General features: G+C 55.6%; 1 protein-coding gene across 1 annotated transcript in view; it reads left to right on the top strand.

Annotated features, from left to right (window-relative positions):
• Positions 1 to 739, top strand: part of ZNRF1 (zinc and ring finger 1, E3 ubiquitin protein ligase) — a gene marked incomplete at its 5' end in the record, with an annotated part of 21050 nt that extends 20311 nt beyond the window's left edge. The window contains 3 exons of the mRNA XM_009883154.1: positions 2 to 27; positions 138 to 228; positions 371 to 739. Coding sequence (XP_009881456.1) covers positions 2 to 27; positions 138 to 195 — 84 coding nt within the window. The remainder of the gene's footprint in view (position 1; positions 28 to 137; positions 229 to 370) is intronic.
• Positions 740 to 745: the final 6 nt, after the last annotated feature.

Genomic DNA, 745 nt, shown 5'->3' with positions numbered 1-745 from the left:
CCCCTGCCTCTGCATTTATCACAAAAGGTACTGCCGCGGGCGAGGGGATGCGGCCAGGTGGGTGGCGAGGGGACAGGCGAGGGGACATCCCGAGGCTTGGCGGGCGGCACGGTGGTGGCACGCGCTCCCCTCTCCAGCTGTATAGACTCATGGTTTGAAGTGAACAGATCTTGCCCGGAGCATCCTTCTGATTGACCCGCCGGGCGTGCTTGCTGACTTCTCTCTAAGGTGAGCCTGCGGCGCGCTGGTCGAGTGGGATTTACCCGCGCTGGGTTTGAATCCCGGGGCAGGAAGGGGGGGAGCGTGGGTTGGGATGGGGTGGCCGTGGCTCCTGCTCCTCACCTGACGCCGTCTCTCTCTGCCTTTGCAGGGCACCTTGCTATACCTGCTGTACCTCCTCTCCCCGTCCTCCCCGCCCCGCCTGGAGTTTTGGGCTGACTTTAAATTCCTCGAGAAGACAAAAATAAAACCCAGAAACTTGAATCCACTTGGGACAACAGCGAATTTTTTTTATTTTATTTTATTATTTTTATTTGTTTCGTTGTTTTGGGGTTTTTTTTGTTTTTGTTTTGTTTCGTTTTTTTTTAATTTAAAAGATTTGAAAATGAAATATCCAGGAGAAGACAGTGTGAGAAAAGCGGAGCGGACCTGCTCTCCCCTCCACGGCCGCTGGTCACCAGGAGAGCTCTGCCCGCCAGGGAGGCCCCGGGGACGCCCTCGGCCGAAACCCTGCCATGATGGTTGG

The sequence above is a fragment of the Charadrius vociferus genome, unplaced genomic scaffold, assembly GCF_000708025.1.
Source record: "Charadrius vociferus isolate BGI_N301 unplaced genomic scaffold, ASM70802v2 scaffold1434, whole genome shotgun sequence".
NCBI classification, from domain to species: Eukaryota; Metazoa; Chordata; class Aves; order Charadriiformes; family Charadriidae; genus Charadrius; species Charadrius vociferus.
The sequence above is the reverse complement of the archived record's forward strand: the minus strand, read 5'-3'. Positions and strand labels throughout refer to the sequence as shown.